Source organism: Oncorhynchus tshawytscha, unplaced genomic scaffold, assembly GCF_018296145.1.
Source record: "Oncorhynchus tshawytscha isolate Ot180627B unplaced genomic scaffold, Otsh_v2.0 Un_contig_2452_pilon_pilon, whole genome shotgun sequence".
Lineage (NCBI taxonomy): Eukaryota > Metazoa > Chordata > Actinopteri > Salmoniformes > Salmonidae > Oncorhynchus > Oncorhynchus tshawytscha.
This window is the reverse complement of record NW_024607505.1, coordinates 2,047-21,561: the sequence shown is the minus strand read 5'-3', so window position 1 is coordinate 21,561 and position 19,515 is coordinate 2,047. Positions and strand designations below refer to the sequence as shown.

The 19,515-nt window shown below is 44.5% G+C and overlaps 1 protein-coding gene across 1 annotated transcript; it reads left to right on the top strand.

Annotated features, from left to right (window-relative positions):
* Nucleotides 1-302: 302 nt before the first annotated feature.
* Nucleotides 303-18,804, top strand: LOC121842595 (galanin receptor type 1-like). The gene is made up of 2 exons (XM_042312480.1): nucleotides 303-420; nucleotides 17,579-18,804. Exons 1-2 carry the CDS (start codon nucleotides 307-309, stop codon nucleotides 17,897-17,899), a joined length of 435 nt encoding a protein of 144 aa, XP_042168414.1. The 5' UTR covers nucleotides 303-306; the 3' UTR covers nucleotides 17,900-18,804.
* Nucleotides 18,805-19,515: the final 711 nt, after the last annotated feature.

Genomic DNA, 19,515 nt, shown 5'->3' with positions numbered 1-19,515 from the left:
TCTTGGCCAGGTCGCAGTTATAAATGAGAACTTGTCTACGTGGTTAAATAAAGGTGAAATAAATAGATAAATAAAAAAAAGAAACGTTTATACATTCAACCGCTAACTGCTAACTGCTAACTGCTAACTGCTAACCGCTAACCGCTAACTGCTAACCGCTAACTGCTAACTGCTAACTGCCTGCTAACCGCTAACTGCTAACCTGCTAAACTGCTAACCGCTAACTGCTAACTGCTAACCGCTAACTGCTAACCGCTAACCGCTAACTGTTTATCACGATTGAATTCCAGGTATATAGAGAACTGAATGTGTTCAGACTGTTATGTTGATGATGCGTTTCCTTTTCCTCTTCAGGTGTTATTCCATCTCCACAAGAAGATGAAGAATATGTCCAAGAAATCAGAACGCTCAAAAAGAAAGGTACACCTGTCTCTCTGTTGATACACCTGTTTCTCTGTTGATAACACCTGTTTCTCTGTTGATAACACCTGTTTCTCTGTTGATACACCTGTGACTCCAGCATAACACCTGTTTCTCTGTTGATACACCTGTTTCTCTGTTGATACACCTGTTTCTCTGTAGATACACCTGTTTCTCTGTTGATACACCTGTTTCTCTGTTGTTACACCTGTTTCTCTGTTGTTACACCTGTTTCTCTGTTGATACACCTGTTTCTCTGTTGATACACCTGTTTCTCTGTTGTTACACCTGTTTCTCTGTTGATACACCTGTTTCTCTGTTGATAACACCTGTTTCTCTGTTGATACACCTGTTTCTCTGTTGATAACACCTGTTTCTCTGTTGACACACCTGTTTCTCTGTTGATACACCTGTGACTCCAGCATAACACCTGTTTCTCTGTTGATACACCTGTTTCTCTGTTGACACACCTGTTTCTCTGTTGATACACCTGTTTCTCTGTTGATACACCTGTTTCTCTGTTGATACACCTGTGACTCCAGCATAACACCTGTTTCTCTGTTGATACACCTGTTTCTCTGTTGATACACCTGTGACTCCAGCATAACACCTGTTTCTCTGTTGATACACCTGTGACTCCAACATAACACCTGTTTCTCTGTTGATACACCTGTTTCTCTGTTGATACACCTGTTTCTCTGTAGATACACCTGTTTCTCTGTTGATACACCTGTTTCTCTGTTGATACACCTGTTTCTCTGTTGTTACACCTGTTTCTCTGTTGATACACCTGTTTCTCTGTTGATACACCTGTTTCTCTGTAGATACACCTGTTTCTCTGTTGATACACCTTTGACTCCAACATAACACCTGCTTCTCTGTTGTTACACCTGTTTCTCTGTTGATACACCTGTTTCTCTGTTGATACACCTGCGACTCCAACATAACACCTGTTTCTCTGTTAATACACCTGTGACTCCAACATAACACCTGTTTCTCTGTTGATACACCTGTGACTCCAACATAACACCTGTTTCTCTGTTGATACACCTGTGACTCCAACATAACACCTGTTTCTCTGTTGATACCCCTATTTCTCTGTTGATACACCTGTTTCTCTGTTGATACACCTGTGACTCCAACATAACACCTGTTTCTCTGTTGTTACACCTGTTTCTCTATTGATACACCTGTTTCTCTGTTGCTATACCTGTGACTCCAACATAACACCTGTTTCTCTGTTAATACACCTGTGACTCCAACATAACACCTGTTTCTCTGTTGATACACCTGTGACTCCAACATAACACCTGTTTCTCTGTTGATACACCTGTGACTCCAACATAACACCTGTTTCTCTGTTGATACCCCTGTTTCTCTGTTGATACACCTGTGACTCCAACATAACACCTGTTTCTCTGTTGTTACACCTGTTTCTCTATTGATACACCTGTTTCTCTGTTGCTATACCTGTGACTCCAACATAACACCTGTTTATCTGTTGATACACCTTTGACTCCAATGGAACACATACACACATCTTTGGAAAAGGTCATGTTTTACCTCCAACCAACTGTTGGTAATAGTGACTACTGACGGTTGGTAATAGTGACTACTGACTGTTAGTAATACTGACTACTGACGGTTGGTAATACTGACTGTTGGTAATACTGACTACTGACTGTTGGTAATACTGACTACTGACTGTTGGTAATAGTGACTGTTGGTAATAGTGACTGTTGGTAATAGTGACTGTTGGTAATAGTGACTACTGACTGTTGGTAATACTGACTACTGACTGTTGGTAATAGTGACTGTTGGTAATAGTGACTACTGACTGTTGGTAATAGTGACTACTGACTGTTGGTAATACTGACTGTTGGTAATAGTGACTACTGACTGTTGGTAATAGTGACTACTGACTGTTGGTAATAGTGACTACTGACTGTTGGTAATAGTGACTGTTGGTAATAGTGACTACTGACTGTTGGTAATAGTGACTACTGACTGTTGGTAATACTGACTGTTGGTAATACTGACTGTTGGTAATAACTGACTGTTGGTAATACTGACTGTTGGTAATACTAACTACTGACTTGGTAATACTGACTACTGACTGTTGGTAATAGTGACTACTGACTGTTGGTAATAGTGACTACTGACTGTTGGTAATAGTGACTACTGACTGTTGGTAATAGTGACTACTGACTGTTAGTAATACTGACTTCTGACTGTTGGTAATAGTGACTACTGACTGTTAGTAATACTGACTGTTGGTAATAGTGACTACTGACTGTTGGTAATACTGACTGTTGGTAATAGTGACTACTGACTGTTGGTAATAGTGACTGTTGGTAATAGTGACTACTGACTGTTGGTAATAGTGACTACTGACTGTTGGTAATACTGACTGTTGGTAATAGTGACTGTTGGTAATAGTGACTACTGACTGTTGGTAATACTGACTGTTGGTAATAGTGACTACTGACTGTTGGTAATAGTGACTACTGACTGTTGGTAATAGTGACTACTGACTGTTGGTAATACTGACTGTTGGTAATACTGACTACTGACTGTTGGTAATAGTGACTACTGACTGTTGGTAATAGTGACTACTGACTGTTGGTAATACTGACTGTTGGTAATAGTGACTACTGACTGTTGGTAATACTGACTACTGACTGTTGGTAATAGTGACTGTTGGTAATACTGACTGTTGGTAATAGTGACTACTGACTGTTGGTAATAGTGACTACTGACTGTTGGTAATAGTGACTGTTGGTAATAGTGACTGTTGGTAATACTGACTGTTGGTAATACTGACTACTGACTGTTGGTAATACTGACTACTGACTGTTGGTAATAGTGACTACTGACTGTTGGTAATAGTGACTACTGACTGTTGGTAATAGTGACTACTGACTGTTGGTAATAGTGACTGTTGGTAATACTGACTGTTGGTAATAGTGACTACTGACTGTTGGTAATAGTGACTGTTGGTAATAGTGACTGTTGGTAATAGTGACTGTTGGTAATACTGACTGTTGGTAATAGTGACTACTGACTGTTGGTAATAGTGACTACTGACTGTTGGTAATAGTGACTGTTGGTAATACTGACTGTTGGTAATAGTGACTGTTGGTAATACTGACTGTTGGTAATAGTGACTACTGACTGTTGGTAATAGTGACTGTTGGTAATAGTGACTGTTGGTAATAGTGACTGTTGGTAATAGTGACTGTTGGTAATAGTGACTACTGACTGTTGGTAATAGTGACTACTGACTGTTGGTAATACTGACTACTGACTGTTGGTAATACTGACTGTTGGTAATAGTGACTGTTGGTAATACTGACTGTTGGTAATACTGACTGTTGGTAATACTGACTGTTGGTAATAGTGACTACTGACTGTTGGTCAGTAGTCACTATCTGTTTCCCTGACACCACAGCTCTCAGCTCCCATCATCCATCTATCTATCTATCTGTTCTCCTGACACCACAGCTCTCAGCTCCCATCATCCATCTATCTATCTGTTCTCCTGACACCACAGCTCTCTGCTCCCATCCATCTATCTGTTCCCTGACACCACAGCTCTCAGCTCCCATCATCCATCTATCTATCTATCTGTTCTCCTGACACCACAGCTCTCTGCTCCCATCCATCTATCTATCTATCTGTTCCCCTGACACCACAGCTCTCCACTTCCATCCATCCATCTATCTATCTGTTCCCCTGACACCACAGCTCTCTGCTCCCATCCATCTATCTATCTGTTCCCCTGACACCACAGCACTCTGCTCCCATCCATCTATCTATCTGTTCCCCTGACACCACAGCACTCAGCTCCCATCCATCTATCTGTTCCCCTGACACCACAGCTCTCCACTCCCATCCAGCCTAATGCGCCCTAATAGAGAGACAGCACCTTTACCAGTGGTTACAGAGTTACCTTGTTAACTGTTGAGGAGAAAAATAACAGACTGAAAAAAAATAATGATGCTTATGATGTGAGAGAGTGGAACACAGCTGCTCAGTAGAGTAACCTGTTAGAAAGAGCCTGATACCCACCCACCCTCCCTCCCTCCCCCTACCTCCCTCCCTCCCATCCCTCCCTCCCCCTACCTCCCTCCCTCCCTCCTGATATCGGAGTTAGTGAGGACAGTGATGTGAGAGAGTGCAACACAGCTACTCAGTAGAGTAACCTGTTAGAAAGAGCCTGATACCCTCCCTCCCTCCCCCTACCTCCCTCCCATCCCTCCCTCCCTCCCCCTCCCCTCCCCTCCCTCCCTCATGATATCCCCCTCCCTCTCCCCCCTCCCCTCCCCTCCCTCCCTCCCTCCCTCCCTCCCTCCCTCCCTCCCTCCCTCCCTCCCTCCCTCCCTCCCTCCCTCCCTCCCTCCCTCCCTCCCTCCTAATATCCCCCGCCCTCTCCCCTCCCACCCTCCCCCTCCCCTCCCTCCCTCCTGATATCCCCCTCCCTCTCCCCTCCCCTCCCTCCCTCCTAATATCCCCCCGCCCTCTCCACTCCCTCCCCCTCCCCTCCCTCCCTCCTGATATCCCCCTCCCTCCCTCCCCTCCCTCCCTCCTGATATCCCCCCGCCCTCTCCCCTCCCTCCCTCCCTCCCCTCCCTCCCTCCTGATATCCCCCCTCCCTCCCTCCATCCTCCCTCGTCTCTCCTCTACACGTGGTGTAACGACAACCAGAGATAGACAGTAACTATAGCAACACACGTACCTTCAACCTTGGGACTCTGCGTCTCAAACGGCACCTATTCTCTAGGGTGCACTAACTTTTCACCACAGCCCTGTGCAACAGTAGTGCACCATATAGGGGAATAGGGTGTCAATAGGGATGCAGTCGTTATCTTCAATCTAGCTACCTCTCAATTGCTCAGAAGCGAATCTGGAAGACGTCTATGAGAAGAGCTGCAGAGATCATTCAGGGTTGAACATCACAGATTCCAGGAAAAGGGTGCAGAAATAAACCATATTGCTTAAGGGTCAGTGGAGGGTTGTCAAACTGATTTAACAGGGGAGGGGAGGGTTGTCAAACTGATTTAACAGGACAGGTGAGGGTTGTCAAACTGATTTAACAGGGGAGGGGAGGGTTGTCAAACTGATTTTACAGGGGAGGGGAGGGTTGTCAAACTGATTTTTCATTATGAGGTATGGTGATGTCATTATGGGGTATGGTGATGTCATCATGGGGTATGGTGATGTCATTATGGGGTATGGTGATGTCATTATGGGGTATGGTGATGTCATTATGGGGTATGGTGATGTCATTATGCGGTATGGTGATGTCATTAAGGGGTATGGTGATCTCATTATGGGGTTTGATGATGTCATTATGGGGTATGGTGATGTCATTATGGGGTATGGTGATGTCATTATGGGGTATGGTGATGTCATTATGGGGTATGGTGATCTCATTATGGAATATGATGTCATTATAGGGTATGGTGATGTCATTATGGGGTATGGTGATGTCATTATGGGGTATGGTTTTTCATTATGGGATATGATGTCATTGTGGGGTATGGTGATGTCATTGTGGGGTCTGGTGATGTCATTGTGGGGTCTGGTGATGTCATTATGGGGTATGATGATGTCATTATGGGGTATGATGATGTCATTATGGGGTATGGTGATGTCATTATGGGGTATGGTGATGTCCTTATGGGGTATGGTGATTTATGGTCTGGTATGGTGATGTCATTATGGGGTATGATGATGTCATTATGGGGTATGGTGATGTCATTATGGGGTATGGTGATTCATGGTCTGGTATGGTCTCCATTGTCGTGACCGCTATTTCCGGTGGATTCCTGGGCATAACGCACCAAACTAACGGAGGTATTTGGATATAAAAAAATATCTTTATGGAACAAAAGGAACATTTGCTGTCTAACTGGGAGTCTCGTGAGTGAAAACATCCGAAGATCATCAAAGGTAAATGATTAATTTGATTGCTTTTCTGATTTTCGTGACCAAGTTACCTGCCGCTAGGTGTACATAATGTTTTGTTAGTATATCGATAAACTTACACAAACGCTTGAATTGTTTTCGCTGTAAAGCGTAATTTCAAAATCGGAGACGACGGGGTGATTAACAAAAGGCTAAGCTGTGTTTCACTACATTTCACTTGTGATTTCAGGAATATTAATATTTTCTAGTAAGATTAATTGACCGTAGCGCTATGCTATTTACTGTAGTTGATGACAATTATCCCGGATCCGGGATGGGTGGTTCAAATTAACTGCCTTGTTCAGATGGCAGAACGACAGATTTTTACCTTGTCAGCTACAGGGATTTGATACAGCAACCTTTTGGTTACTGGCCCAATGCTCTAACCACTAGTCTACCTGCTGGTTACTAGTCCAACACTCTAACTACTAGTCTACCTGCTGGTTACTAGTCCAACGCTCTAACCACTAGTCTACCTGCTGGTTACTAGTCCAACACTCTAACCACTAGTCTACCTGCTGGTTACTAGTCCAACACTCTAACCACTAGGCTGCCTGCTGGTTACTAGTCCAACACTCTAACCACTAGGCTACCTGCTGGTTACTGGCCCAACGCTCTAACCACTAGGCTACCTGCTGGTTACTAGTCCAACACTCTAACCACTAGGCTACCTACTGGTTACTAGTCCAACAATCTAACCACTAGGCTACCTGCTGGTTACTAGTCCAACACTCTAACCACTAGTCTACCTGCTGGTTACTAGTCTAACACTCTAACCACTAGTCTACCTGCTGGTTACTAGTCCAACACTCTAACCACTAGTCTACCTTCCGGTTACTAGTCCAACGCTCTAACCACTAGGCTACCTGCTGGTTACTGGCCCAACACTCTAACCACTAGGCGACCTGCTGGTTACTAGTCCAACACTCTAACCACTAGTCTACTTGCTGGTTACTAGTCTAACACTCTAACCACTAGTCTACCTGCTGGTTACTAGTCCAACGCTCTAACCACTAGTCTACCTTCCGGTTACTAGTCCAACGCTCTAACCACTAGGCTACCTGCTGGTTACTGGCCCAACACTCTAACCACTAGACTACCTGCTGGTTACTCGTCCAACACTCTAACCACTAGTCTACCTGCTGGTTACTAGTCCAACAATCTAACCACTAGGCTACCTGCTGGTTACTAGTCCAACACTCTAACCACTAGGCTACCTGCTGGTTACTAGTCCAACACTCTAACCACTAGGCTACCTGCTGGTTACTAGTCCAACACTCTAACCACTAGGCTACCTGCTGGTTACTAGTCCAACACTCTAACCACTAGGCTACCTGCTGGTTACTAGTCCAACACTCTAACCTCTAGGCTACCTGCTGGTTACTGACCCAACGCTCTAACCACTAGGCTACCTGCTGGTTACTGACCCAACGCTCTAACCTCTAGGCTACCTGCCACCCCTGTGCAGCAGCCAATTGATGACTGGAAAGAGACATCTTTTACAAAACATATATATTTTTTAATGACATTCAGAGATTGTCAAGCCAAGCCTTCTATACTGGGTAAACCTATAAGGTGTTTTCTGTTTGTCCAGATTGACATAATCGATTTATTGTCGTCTTGAAAACGTAAAACATGATATTGAAGTGCCCGAAGTCGGTATGCTTTGTTTATTGGTTGTGTGGTGCATTGGCACAGAAACCTGTTGATTGGTAAATTTGTTTCATATATTTTATATAATTATAAATATGTCATCAAAATGTTGAAAATCTGATTTCCTCATAGCTGATGATTGTCTGCAGCCGGCTCTGATCGTAGTGTAACGAAACAGGCAGGTAGAGCTCCTCTGTGGTCGTCAGTGAACCCTCAACCTTCTGGTCGGCTCTGATCGTAGTGTAACGAAACAGGCAGGTAGAGCTCCTCTGTGGTCGTCAGTGAACCCTCAACCTTCTGGTCGGCTCTGATCGTAGTGTAACGAAACAGGCAGGTAGAGCTCCTCTGTGGTCGTCAGTGAACCCTCAACCTTCTGGTCGGCTGTGATCGTAGTGTAACGAAACAGGCAGGTAGAGCTCCTCTGTGGTCGTCAGTGAACCCTCAACCTTCTGGTCGGCTGTGATCATAGTGTAACGAAACAGGCAGGTAGAGCTCCTCTGTGGTCGTCAGTGAACCCTCAACATTCTGGTCGGCTGTGATCGTAGTGTAACGAAACAGGCAGGTAGAGCTCCTCTGTGGTCGTCAGTGAACCCTCAACCTTCTGGTCGGCTGTGATCGTAGTGTAACGAAACAGGCAGGTAGAGCTCCTCTGTGGTCGTCAGTGAACCCTCAACCTTCTGGTCGGCTCTGATCGTAGTGTAACGAAACAGGCAGGTAGAGCTCCTCTGTGGTCGTCAGTGAACCCTCAACCTTCTGGTCGGCTCTGATCGTAGTGTAACGAAACAGGCAGGTAGAGCTCCTCTGTGGTCGGATATAGTAACAGGTCCGATATAGTAACAGGTCCAATATAGTAACAGGTCGGATATAGTAACAGGTCGGATATAGTAACAGGTCGGATATAGTAACAGGTCGGATATAGTAACAGGTCCGGTATAGTAACAGGTCCGGTATAGTAACAGGTCCGGTATAGTAACAGGTCCAGTATAGTAACAGGTCCGATATAGTAACAGGTCGATATAGTAACAGGTCCGATATAGTAACAGGTCCGATATAGTAACAGGTCCGAACAGGTCGATATAGTAACAGGTCGGATATAGTAACAGGTCCGATATAGTAACAGGTCCGATATAGTAACAGGTCCGATATAGTAACAGGTCCGATAGAGTAACAGGTCCGATATAGTAACAGGTCCGATATAGTAACAGGTCCGGTATAGTAACAGGTCCGTATAGTAACAGGTCCGGTATAGTAACAGGTCTGGTATAGTAACAGGTCTGTATAGTAACAGGTCCGATATAGTAACAGGTCCGATATAGTAACAGGTCCGATATAGTAACAGGTCCGATATAGTAACAGGTCCGATATAGTAACAGGTCCGATATAGTAACAGGTCCGATATAGTAACAGGTCCTATAGTAACAGGTCGGTATAGTAACAGGTCCGATATAGTAACAGGTCTGATATAGTAACAGGTCCGATATAGTAACAGGTCCGATATAGTAACAGGTCCGATATAGTAACAGGTCCGATATAGTAACAGGTCCGATATAGTAACAGGTCCGATATAGTAACAGGTCTGATATAGTAACAGGTCTGATATAGTAACAGGTCCGATATAGTAACAGGTCCGATATAGTAACAGGTCCGGTATAGTAACAGGTCCGATATAGTAACAGGTCGGATATAGTAACAGGTCCGTTATAGTAACAGGTCGATATAGTAACAGGTCCGATATAGTAACAGGTCCGATATAGTAACAGGTCCGATATAGTAACAGGTCCGATATAGTAACAGGTCTGATATAGTAACAGGTCTGATATAGTAACAGGTCCGATATAGTAACAGGTCCGATATAGTAACAGGTCCGGTAAGTAACAGGTCGTCCAGGTCTGATAGTAACAGGTCGGATATAGTAACAGGTCCGTTATAGTAACAGGTCCGGTATAGTAACAGGTCCGTATATAACAGTAACAGGTCCGATATAGTAACAGGTCCGATATAGTAACAGGTCCGATATAGTAACAGGTCCGTATAGTAACAGGTCCGGTATAGTAACAGGTCCGATATAGTAACAGGTCCGATATAGTAACAGGTCCGGTAACAGGTCCGAGTAACAGGTCCGGTATAGTAACAGGTCCGATATAGTAACAGGTCCGATATAGTAGGTCCTCTATAGTAACAGGTCGATATAGTAACAGGTCCGATATAGTAACAGGTCGGTATAGTAACAGGTCGGTATAGTAACAGGTCGGTATAGTAACAGGTCTGATATAGTAACAGGTCTGATATAGTAACAGGTCCGATATAGTAACAGGTCTGATATAGTAACAGGTCCGATATAGTAACAGGTCTGATATAGTAACAGGTCCGATATAGTAACAGGTCTGATATAGTAACAGGTCCGATATAGTAACAGGTCCGATATAGTAACAGGTCTGATATAGTAACAGGTCTGATATAGTAACAGGTCTGATATAGTAACAGGTCTGATATCTGACAAAGGTAACAAGTAAACATTATATATTAAACATGGTAAACTTTGTCATGTTGTAATCACATCAACTCAGTCAGTTATATGATGTGATCATGTGATCAATAGTCAGATATGATGTGATCAATAGGACAGTATCACATCAACTCAGTCAGTTATATGATGTGATCAATCAGGACAGTATCACATCAACTCAGTCAGTTATATGATGTGATCAATAGGACAGTATCACATCAACTCAGTCAGTTATATGATGTGATCAATAGGACAGTATCACATCAACTCAGTCAGTTATATGATGTGATCAATAGGACAGTATCACATCAACTCAGTCAGTTATATGATGTGATCAATAGGACAGTATCACATCAACTCAGTCAGTCACATCAACTCAGTCAGTTATATGATGTGATCAATAGGACAGTATCACATCAACTCAGTCAGTTATATGATGTGATCAATAGGACAGTATCACATCAACTCAGTCAGTTATATGATGTGATCAATAGGACAGTATCACATCAACTCAGTCAGTTATATGATGTGATCAATAGGACAGTATCACATCAACTCAGTCAGTTATATGATGTGATCAATAGGACAGTATCACATCAACTCAGTCAGTTATATGATGTGATCAATAGGACAGTATCACATCAACTCAGTCAGTTATATGATGTGATCAATAGGACAGTATCACATCAACTCAGTCAGTTATATGATGTGATCAATAGGACAGTATCACATCAACTCAGTCAGTTATATGATGTGATCAATAGGACAGTATCACATCAACTCAGTCAGTTATATGATGTGATCAATAGGACAGTATCACATCAACTCAGTCAGTTATATGATGTGATCAATAGGACAATAGGACAGTATCACATCAACTCAGTCATCAACAGTATCAGTCAGTTATATGATGTGATCAATAGGACAGTATCACATCAACTCAGTCAGTTATATGATGTGATCAATAGGACAGTATCACATCAACTCAGTCAGTTATATGATGTGATCAATAGGACAGTATCACATCAACTCAGTCAGTTATATGATGATCAATAGGACAGTATCACATCAACTCAGTCAGTTATATGATGTGATCAGGACAGTATCACATCAACTCAGTCAGTTATATGATGTGATCAATAGGTCAGTATCATATGAACTCAGTCAGTTATATGATGTGATCAATAGGACAGTATCACATCAACTCAGTCAGTTATATGATGTGATCAATAGGACAGTATCACATCAACTCAGTCAGTTATATGATGTGATCAATAGGACAGTATCACATCAACTCAGTCAGTTATATGATGTGATCAATAGGACAGTATCACATCAACTCAGTCAGTTATATGATGTGATCAATAGGACAGTGTCACATCAACTCAGTCAGTTATATGATGTGATCAATAGGACAGTATCACATCAACTCAGTCAGTTATATGATGTGATCAATAGGACAGTATCACATCAACTCAGTCAGTTATATGATGTGATCAATAGGACAGTATCACATCAACTCAGTCAGTTATATGATGTGATCAATAGGACAGTATCACATCAACTCAGTCAGTTATATGATGTGATCAATAGGACAGTATCACATCAACTCAGTCAGTTATATGATGTGATCAATAGGACAGTATCACATCAACTCAGTCTCAGTCAGTATATGATGTGATCAACTAGGACAGTATCACATCAACTCAGTCAGTTATATGATGTGATCAATAGGACAGTATCACATCAACTCAGTCAGTTATATGATGTGATCAATAGGACAGTATCACATCAACTCAGTCAGTTATATGATGTGATCAATAGATATCACATCAACTCAGTGATATGATGTGATCAATAGGACAGTATCACATCAACTCAGTCAGTTATATGATGTGATCAATAGGACAGTATCACATCAACTCAGTCAGTTATATGATGTGATCAATAGGACAGTATCACATCAACTCAGTCAGTTATATGATGTGATCAATAGGACAGTATCACATCAACTCAGTCAGTTATATGATGTGATCAATAGGACAGTATCACATCAACTCAGTCAGTTATATGATGTGATCAATAGGACAGTATCACATCAACTCAGTCAGTTATATGATGTGATCAATAGGACAGTATCACATCAACTCAGTCAGTTATATGAAGTGATCAATAGACAGTCTCAACTCAGTCAGTTATATGTAAGAGTAAATGATTTAGAGAAACTGTTTGAAGTGTTGTGGCCTGTAGTCAGTGTTGTTTGCAGTGCCGTGGTCTGTAGTCAGTGTTGTTTGAAGGGTCATGGTCTGTAGTCAGTGTTGGTCTGTAGTCAGTGTTGTTTGCAGTGTCATGGTCTGTAGTCAGTGTTTTTTGAAGTGTCGTGGTCTGTAGTCAGTGCTGTTTGAAGTGTCGTGGTCTGTAGTCAGTGCTGTTTGAAGTGTCGTGGTCGGTAGTCAGTGCTGTTTGAAGTGTTGTGGCCTGTAGTCAGTGTTGTTTGCAGTGCCGTGGTCTGTAGTCAGTGTTGTTTGAAGGGTCATGGTCTGTAGTCAGTGTTGGTCTGTAGTCAGTGTTGTTTGCAGTGTCGTGGTCTGTAGTCAGTGTTGTTTGAAGTGTCGTGGTCTGTAGTCAGTGTTGTTTGAAGTGTCCTGGTCTGTAGTCAGTGTTGTTTGAAGGGTCATGGTCTGTAGTCAGTGTTGGTCTGTAGTCAGTGTTGTTTGAAGTGTCCTGGTCTGTAGTCAGTGTTGTTTGAAGTGTCCTGGTCTGTAGTCAGTGTTGTTTGAAGTGTCCTGGTCTGTAGTCAGTGTCGTGGTCTGTAGTCAGTGTTGTTTGAAGTGTCCTGGTCTGTAGTCAGTGCTGGTCTGTAGTCAGTGTTGTTAGAAGTGTCCTGGTCTGTAGTCAGTGTTGGTCTGTAGTCAGTGTTGTTTGATGTGTCCTGGTCTGTAGTCAGTGTTGGTCTGTAGTCAGTGCTGGTCTGTATTCAGTGTTGGTCTGTAGTCAGTGTTGTTTGAAAGGTCATGGTCTGTAGTCAGTGTTGGTCTGTAGTCAGTGTTGTTTGATGTGTCCTGGTCTGTAGTCAGTGTTGGTCTGTAGTCAGTGCTGGTCTGTAGTCAGTGTTGGTCTGTAGTCAGTGTTGTTTGAAGTGCCGTGGTCTGTAGTCTGTGTTGGTCTGTAGTCAGTGTTGTTTGAAGTGCCGTGGTCTGTAGTCAGTGTTGTTTGCAGTGCCGTGGTCTGTAGTCAGTGTTGTTTGCAGTGCAGTGGTCTGTAGTCAGTGCTGTTTGCAGTGCCGTGGTCTGTAGTCAGTGTTGTTTGAAGTGCCGTGGTCTGTAGTCAGTGCTGTTTGAAGTGCCGTCGTCTGTAGTCAGTGTTGTTTGAAGTGCCGTGGTCTGTAGTCAGTGTTGTTTGCAGTGCCGTGGTCTGTAGTCAGTGTTCTTTGAAGTGCCGTGGTCTGTAGTCAGTGCTGTTTGAAGTGTCGTGGTCTGTAGTCAGTGTTGTTTGAAGTGTCGTGGTCTGTAGTCAGTGTTGTTTGAAGTGTCGTGGTCTGTAGTCAGTGTTGTTTGAAGTGTCGTGGTCTGTAGTCAGTGTTGTTTGCAGTGCCGTGGTCTGTACTCAGTGTTGTTTGAAGTGTCGTGGTCTGTAGTCAGTGTTGTTTGCAGTGCCGTGGTCTGTACTCAGTGTTGTTTGCAGTGCCGTGGTCTGTAGTCAGTGTTGTTTGAAGTGCCGTGGTCTGTAGTCAGTGTTGTTTGAAGTGTCGTGGTCTGTAGGCAGTTTTGTTTGAAGTGTCGTGGTCTGTAGTCAGTGTTGTTTGAAGTGTCGTGGTCTGTAGTCAGTGTTGTTTGAAGTGCCGTGGTCTGTAGTCAGTGTTGTTTGAAGTGTCGTGGTCTGTAGTCAGTGTTGTTTGCAGTGCCGTGGTCTGTAGTCAGTGTTGTTTGCAGTGTCGTGGTCTGTAGTCAGTGTTGTTTGCAGTGCCGTGGTCTGTAGTCAGTGTTGTTTGCAGTGTCGTGGTCTGTAGTCAGTGTTGTTTGAAGTGTCGTGGTCTGTAGTCAGTGTTGTTTGAAGTGTCGTGGTCTGTAGTCAGTGTTGTTTGCAGTGCCGTGGTCTGTAGTCAGTGTTGTTTGCAGTGTCGTGGTCTGTAGTCAGTGTTGTTTGAAGTGTTGTGGTCTGTAGTCAGTGCTGTTTGAAGTGTCGTGGTCTGTAGTCAGTGTTGTTTTGATGGACCTGTAGCTGCTCCTACAATGCTGAGTAGCTGAATTACCTTTTACTGAACCGCCCACCAACCCCCATCAGCAGCCTTTAACAGACAGCCAGGAGAAACACAAAGGCCCAGACACGACACTTGACTGTTCAGACATACACACGAACATAAACACACACACAGATTGTTCTCTACCAGGGAGTCTTTCAGGCAGGAAGCTGATGCCAGAACTCTATTGACGTCTTCCCGAGAGAGAGAGCGGGATGGAGGGAGGGAGGGAGGGACACAGAGAGACAGAGAGACACAGAGAGACACAGAGAGAGAGACACACACAGAGAGAGAGAGACACAGAGAGAGAGAGAGACACACACAGAGAGAGAGAGACACACACAGAGAGAGAGAGAGACACACACACAGAGAGAGAGAGACACACACAGAGAGAGAGAGAGAGACACACACACAGAGAGAGAGAGAGACACACACAGAGAGAGAGAGACACACACAGAGAGAGAGAGACACACACACAGAGAGAGAGAGAGACACACAGAGAGAGAGAATGCTTCTCCTGTCTTTGTGTGGCATCATCAGAAGATTGTGTTTGCAGAAGCATCGCCCCTGAAATAGAATCTCATATAAACGTTATCATCAAAAATATGATTGACTGTTTCGGATCATCGTTCAGTACTCTTCCTGAATCGTTCGGTTCTTTGTCAAGTGGGTCTTTGTTTAACACCGCAGACTGATCACGTTAATCAATGCCTTCAATTATTCAGTCTGCCATCTGATAGGACACCAATTCAGACAACAAACGATGTGTGGCTTCTCTAACAATGTGTAGAGGGTTGACATGTAGGGGTGTCTAATAACGTGTAGTTCTTTGTGTCAGCAGGGTTGTAGTTCCTTGTGTCAGCAGTGTTGTAGTTCTTTGTGTCAGCAGTGTTGTAGTTCTTTGTGTCTGCAGGGTTGTAGTTCCTTGTGTCAGCAGTGTTGTAGTTCTTTGTGTCAGCAGTGTTGTAGGTGTCAGCAGTGTTGTAGTTCTTTGTGTCAGCAGGGTTGTAGTTCTCTGTGTCAGCAGGGTTGTAGTTCTTTGTGTCAGCAGTGTTGTAGTTCTTTGTGTCAGCAGTGTTGTAGGTGTCAGCAGTGTTGTAGTTCTTTGTGTCAGCAGGGTTGTAGTTCTCTGTGTCAGCAGGGTTGTAGTTCTTTGTGTCAGCAGTGTTGTAGTTCTTTGTGTCAGCAGTGTTGTAGTTCTTCGTGCTGCTTAGTGCCAGAGGAAGATCACCATAATTACCAGTCAATTAGCCCGGCAGTAGCAGCGTTGCCCAGGACTAGCAGTAAATTGCATAGTTAGCTTTGTTCTGTTTGCTACAGAGTGAACCTGTGAAGTAGACTGAACCCACCTGTAACCCTGCTCTAACGTGTGTCTATGGAGGGAATGGATGGGCGCTGGAAGAGTGCGAGGGCAGAATTGAGAATTGTCGCTGATACTACCAGTTACCCTGACTACAGTGAGTACTGTGGAGTCAAAATATTGTAGTGACCTTAACTTAACACCTCACGACCTTGTAAAGAGGTTTGGACCTCTTGGCGTAATGGCTGAGGTGTTGGCTGGACCTGGGTTGGCGTCCCGGTCAAAGCTACCCCTGGACCTGGGTTGGCGTCCCGGTCAAAGCTACCCCTGGACCCGGGTTCGTGTCCCGGTCAAGGCTACCCCTGGACCTGGGTTCGTGTCCCGGTCAAAGCTACCCCTGGACCCGGGTTCGTGTCCCGGTCAAAGCTACCCCTGGACCTGGGTTCGCGTCCCGGTCAAGGCTACTCCTGGAATACACTACAATATGCAAAGTACCAGTTCTAATACACTCTTAGTTAAAAAGGTGCTATCTAGAACCTGAAAGGGTTCTTTGGTTGTCCCCCATAGGATAACCCTGTTTGGTTCTGCGTAGAACACTTTATGGTGTCCATGTAGAACCCTATGTAGAACCCTTTCCACAGAGGGTGGAACCCAAAAGGGTTCTACCTGGGCGCCAAAAAGGGTTCTGCCTGGAACCCAAAAGAGTTCTACCTGGACACCAAAAAAGGTTCTCATATGTGGGACAGCTGAAGAACCCTAATCAAACTGAGTGTATTGCTAATATCAGATGTGTAGGATTATGATTTGGTTGAAAGCCTCTGGCCCCTAGGCATTACATACACACAGTTAATATTGAAATGAATCTGAGTGGCTCTTTAGAAATTAAACAATTACATTTCACCAGCAAACTTCCCATTGAAGCAGACATATCCTTTACAGATACAGAGCTCTCATACGGTACCTTCTCAATGATGAATTGGGGAGGTTGTGAGGCAGCTTTTCTATTGTTTGATGAGGCACATTGTTGCCAGTTCTCTCTCCTGATCAGACTCTCTCGAATATCAGATACTGTGAGTCCCCGGGTGACGCGGGACTCTGTAATCAGTCACAGCTTGTAGTTAACCTCTCGTATTACTTCTAACTGTCTGCCTAGGGAAAACAGTCTTCATCGGAGCACATTAATAAACATCCATCTCCTCCTCCCTCCCCTCTCCCTCCTCCTCCCCTCCCCTCTCCTCCTCCCCCCTCTCCCCTCTCTCCTCCCTCCCTCCCCTCCCTCCTCCCCCCCCTCCCTCTCTCCCCTCTCCTCTCCTCCTCCTCCCTCTCTCCCCCTCTCCTCCCACCTCCTCCTCCCTCTCTCCCCCTCTCCTCCCACCTCCTCCTCCCTCCCTCCTCCCCTTCCCCCTCCCTCCTCCTCCTCATCCCCCTCTCCCCTCTCCTCTCCTCCTCCCACCTCCTCCTCCCCCCCCCCCTCCTCCTCCTCCTCCAGACAGCCCAGACGGTCCTCCTGGTGGTCGCAGCCTTCCTGACCTGTTGGATGCCTCATCACATCATCGCCATGTGGGTGGAGTTTGGAGTGTTCCCGCTCAACGACGCCTCCTTCGCGTTACGGATCATCTCCCACTGCCTGGCGTACGGGAACTCCTGCATCAACCCCATCCTGTACGCCTTTCTGTCAGAGAACTTCCGGAAGGCCTGTCGCCAGGTGTTCACCTGTCGGTTTCTCTACCCTCCACCCCCACAGGAGAAGGTGGTGCGCATCCGAATGGAGAACTTCTCAACTACACACTCTATTACCACTAATATCTGACACCACACACTCTATTACCACTAATATCTGACACCACACATTATATTACCACTAATATCTGACACCACACCCTCTATTACCACTAATATCTGACACCACACATTCTATTACCACCAATATCTGTCACCACACATTCGATTACCACTCTAATCTGATACCACACATTCTACTACCACTAATATCTGACTCCACACATTCTATTACCACTAATATCTGACTCCACATATTCTATTACCACTAATATCTGACACCACACCACACACTCTATTACCACTAATATCTGACACCACACACTCTATTACAACTAAAATTTGACACCACACATCCTATTACCACTAACATCTGACACCACACATTCTATTCCCACTAATATCTGACCCCACACCACACACTCTATTACCACTAACATCTGACACCACACTCTCTATTACCACTAAATCTGACACCACACCACACACTCTATTACCACTCATATCTGACACCACACATTCTATTACCACTAATATCTGACACCATGCACTCTACCACTAATATCTGACACCATGCACTCTATTACCACTAATATCTGACACCACGCACTCTATTACCACGAATATCTGACACCACACTCTCTATTACCACTAAATCTGACACCACACCACACACTCTATTACCACTCTTATCTGACCACACATTCTATTACCACTCAAATCTGACACCACACACTCTATTACCACTAACATCTGACACCACACATTCTATTCCCACTAATATCTGACACCACACCACACACTCTATTACCACTAATATCTGACACCACACTCTCTATTACCACTAAATCTGACACCACACCACACACTCTATTACCACTCATATCTGACACCACACATTCTATTACCACTCAAATCTGACACCACACACTCTATTACCACTAACATCTGACACCACACATTCTATTCCCACTAATATCTGACACCACACCACACACTCTATTACCACTAATATCTGACACCACACTCTCTATTACCACTAAATCTGACACCACACCACACACTCTATTACCACTCATATCTGACACCACACATTCTATTACCACTCAAATCTGACACCATGCACTCTATTACCACTAACATCTGACACCATGCACATTCTATTACCACTAATATCTGACACCACACACACACTCTATTACCACTAATATCTGACACCACACTCACTATTACCACTAAATCTGACACCACACCACACACTCTATTACCACTCATATCTGACACCACACATTATATTACCACTAATATCTGACACCACACCACAAAACTGGGACAAGACTGGGACTGGAACAAGACTGGGACAAGACTGGGGCTGGAACAAGACTGGGACTGGGACAAGACTGGGACTGGGACAAGACTGGGATAAGACTAGGGCTGGGCCAAGACTGGGGCTGGGACAAGACTGGGACTGGGACAAGACTGGGACTGGGACAAGACTGGGGCTGGGCCAAGACTGGGACTGGAACAAGACTGGGACAAGACTGGGGCTGGACAAGACTGGGACTGAGGGTGTGACTGGAACTGGGGCCTGGGGATGGGACCCAGCAGATTGCGACCTCCAACAGGTGAAGCAGCCAAACTGCAAGT

What these genes read in the sequence shown, in the direction of transcription:
- LOC121842595 (XM_042312480.1), top strand. Translation starts at nt 307, where the DNA reads ATGTGTTCAGACTGTTATGTTGATGATGCGTTTCCTTTTCCTCTTCAG. An exon ending in CAGAACGCTCAAAAAGAAAG is followed by an intron (nt 421 to 17,578) that starts GTACACCTGTCT and finishes CTCCTCCTCCAG; the next exon opens with ACAGCCCAGACGGTCCTCCT.